Genomic DNA, 2,267 nt, shown 5'->3' on the forward strand with positions numbered 1-2,267 from the left:
TCAAGATATCATTATTTTTTCTGCTGTATATACTCTATTGTGTAAATGTACCACATTTTCCTTATTCATTCTTCAGTCAAAAGACATTTAGGTTGTTTCCATGCTCTGGCTATGACAAATAATGCTGCTGTGATCATAGTTGAGCACATGTCTTTGTGGTACAATTGAGCATCCTTTAGTAATACCCCAAAGTGGTATTACTGGGTCTTGAGGAAGGTTGTTTCCTAATTTTATGAGAAATCACCACACTGATATCCAAAGGGGCTGTATCAGTTTGCATTCCCACCAGCAGTGGAGAAGTGTTCCCTATATCCCACATCCTCTCCAACATAGTTGTCGTCAGTGTTTTTGATACTTGCCATTCTTACAGGTGTAAAATGGAATCTCAGAGTTGTTTTGATTTGTATTTCTCTGATTGCTAAGGATGTTGAGCATTTCCTTAAGTGTCTTTTTTTACGTAAATTAACCCATTTATTTAGTTGGCTGTGCAGTATTGAATAGGGTATCAAATGGTAGCACTTTTACTGGTCTTTCAGTTCCTTCAGTCTTCTGATGGCAGACTTCACTGTGACTGCAGAAGTCGTGTTACAGGTCCAGGCCCCGCCAGCCACTGTTTTCATGCAGGAACCGCAGTGCCAGATGCCAACGGCTCGTCTCTTCATCTTGGTCTTGCCACAGAAGGAGCACGTGTACTTGGCGTGCTGGCTGATTTCAATTTTCTTCACCATTTTCCGGAGGGAGGCACCATAGCGGGTCCCGTATTTCCCGACGATCCCGACCTTCTTGGTGCATTTAGCCATGTCACCGGAACCTAAGCCAAGCACGGAGAGTCCTTAAGTGTCTTTTAGTCATTTCAGATTCGTCTGTTGAGGTCTGTGCCCCATTTTTTTATTGGATTATTTGTTCTTTTGATAACTGTGACATTTTATATGACAGACTTGGGGGATTTAGGAGTCCATGATAGATTCTTGAGCCAACTTCCTATTGGTACTTAGGGGCAGTTGTCCTCTAAATAGAAAATGCTTATTACTTGGGGTGAAGTAGAATTACTGAGTAAGTCAACCCTTGCCTCACCTCTCACATGTATCCTTTAGCCTGACAGGGTATGCGGTCTATTTTCATTCTATGCAGAGAACGAGGCTGGAGTGGGGAGGACCATGTGAACATGGTCAACCACATCTTCTAGCTTCAAATTCTCCTTCTAACATCTGAGCATTTCCAAAACATATGCTCAAGCTGTTCCTGAGAGCAGCGGCCTCTCTGTCCAGGATGGGGCATACGTCTCTCTCTATAACCCAGGGAGAGGAGAGTCTGTGGGAGTAAAGCCTGTTTTATGTTTCTTTTTTTTTAATTTATTTATTTATTAAAGATTTCTGCCTCCTCCCCGCCACCGCCTTCATTTCCCTCCCCCTCCCCTGATCAAGTCCACCTCCCTCAGCAGCCCAAAGAGCAATCAGGGTTCCCTGCCCTGTGGGAAGTCCAAGGACCACCCACCTCCGTCCAGGTCTAGTAAGGTGCGCATCCAAACAGCCTAGGCTCCCACAAAGCCAGTACATGCAGTAGTATCAAAAACCCATTGTTCTTGAGTTCTTAGCAGTCCTTATTGTCCGCTATGATCAGCGAGTCCAGTTTTATCCCATGCTTTTTCAGACCCGGGCCTGTTTTATGTTTCTAAAAGCCTGTTGATCTCCACATGTTTTTCTCTCATGAAGTATTTATAAAGATTGTTCATGATTGGTGCTCGGTGGAACATTTCTGAGAAATATATTGTTTTAAAATCACCACCTGGTGCTTACGCTGCTTGTCTGAGGACATAGAAACACATATCCTGATTCTCTGTCATACCAATCTCCCTGTCCATCAGCCCCTGTGCTTGCCACTGTGGCCTGCAAGGGAGGATACTCACGAGGTAATTAGGGTAAGGGGTGCTTCCTTCCAGCCTATAAAATGCCTTCCGCTTCTAAATTATTACCATCCACCATCACTTCTTTCTGTCAGCACAAAAGATTTAGACCAAAGGAAATATCAACTGTATTATCTAAGCAAATAAATTTACCCAGTAAGAATGGCAGAGTTAATCCTCTTGGGTGATATATGAAGCTTGAAAGAGTACCTTACCTGCTTATGAAAAAAGTCAAATATCTGAATGCACATTGATCACCTTCAGCTTGCCCCAGAAGCCCTTTATCCAGCCTCCACACTCACAAATATGAGCTAGTCTCTTACATCCTTCTGTGGTGCTCCCAAACCTCATGCTACTCTGTTGC

At 43.5% G+C, this 2,267-nt stretch overlaps 1 protein-coding gene across 1 annotated transcript; it reads right to left on the minus strand.

Annotated features, from left to right (window-relative positions):
• Positions 1 to 505: 505 nt before the first annotated feature.
• Positions 506 to 824, minus strand: LOC142839841 (large ribosomal subunit protein eL43-like). The gene has a single exon (XM_075956213.1). The coding sequence runs from the start codon at positions 798 to 800 to the stop codon at positions 522 to 524; it is 279 nt and encodes a 92-aa protein (XP_075812328.1). The 5' UTR covers positions 801 to 824; the 3' UTR covers positions 506 to 521.
• Between the last annotated feature and the right edge of the window lie 1,443 nt (positions 825 to 2,267).

The sequence above is a fragment of the Microtus pennsylvanicus genome, chromosome 1 (genome assembly GCF_037038515.1).
Source record: "Microtus pennsylvanicus isolate mMicPen1 chromosome 1, mMicPen1.hap1, whole genome shotgun sequence".
In the NCBI taxonomy this organism is placed as follows: domain Eukaryota; kingdom Metazoa; phylum Chordata; class Mammalia; order Rodentia; family Cricetidae; genus Microtus; species Microtus pennsylvanicus.

Bases quoted from the DNA above. Each gene is read 5' to 3' on its own strand.
- LOC142839841 (XM_075956213.1), bottom strand. From the start codon at position 800: ATGGCTAAATGCACCAAGAAGGTCGGGATCGTCGGGAAATACGGGACC.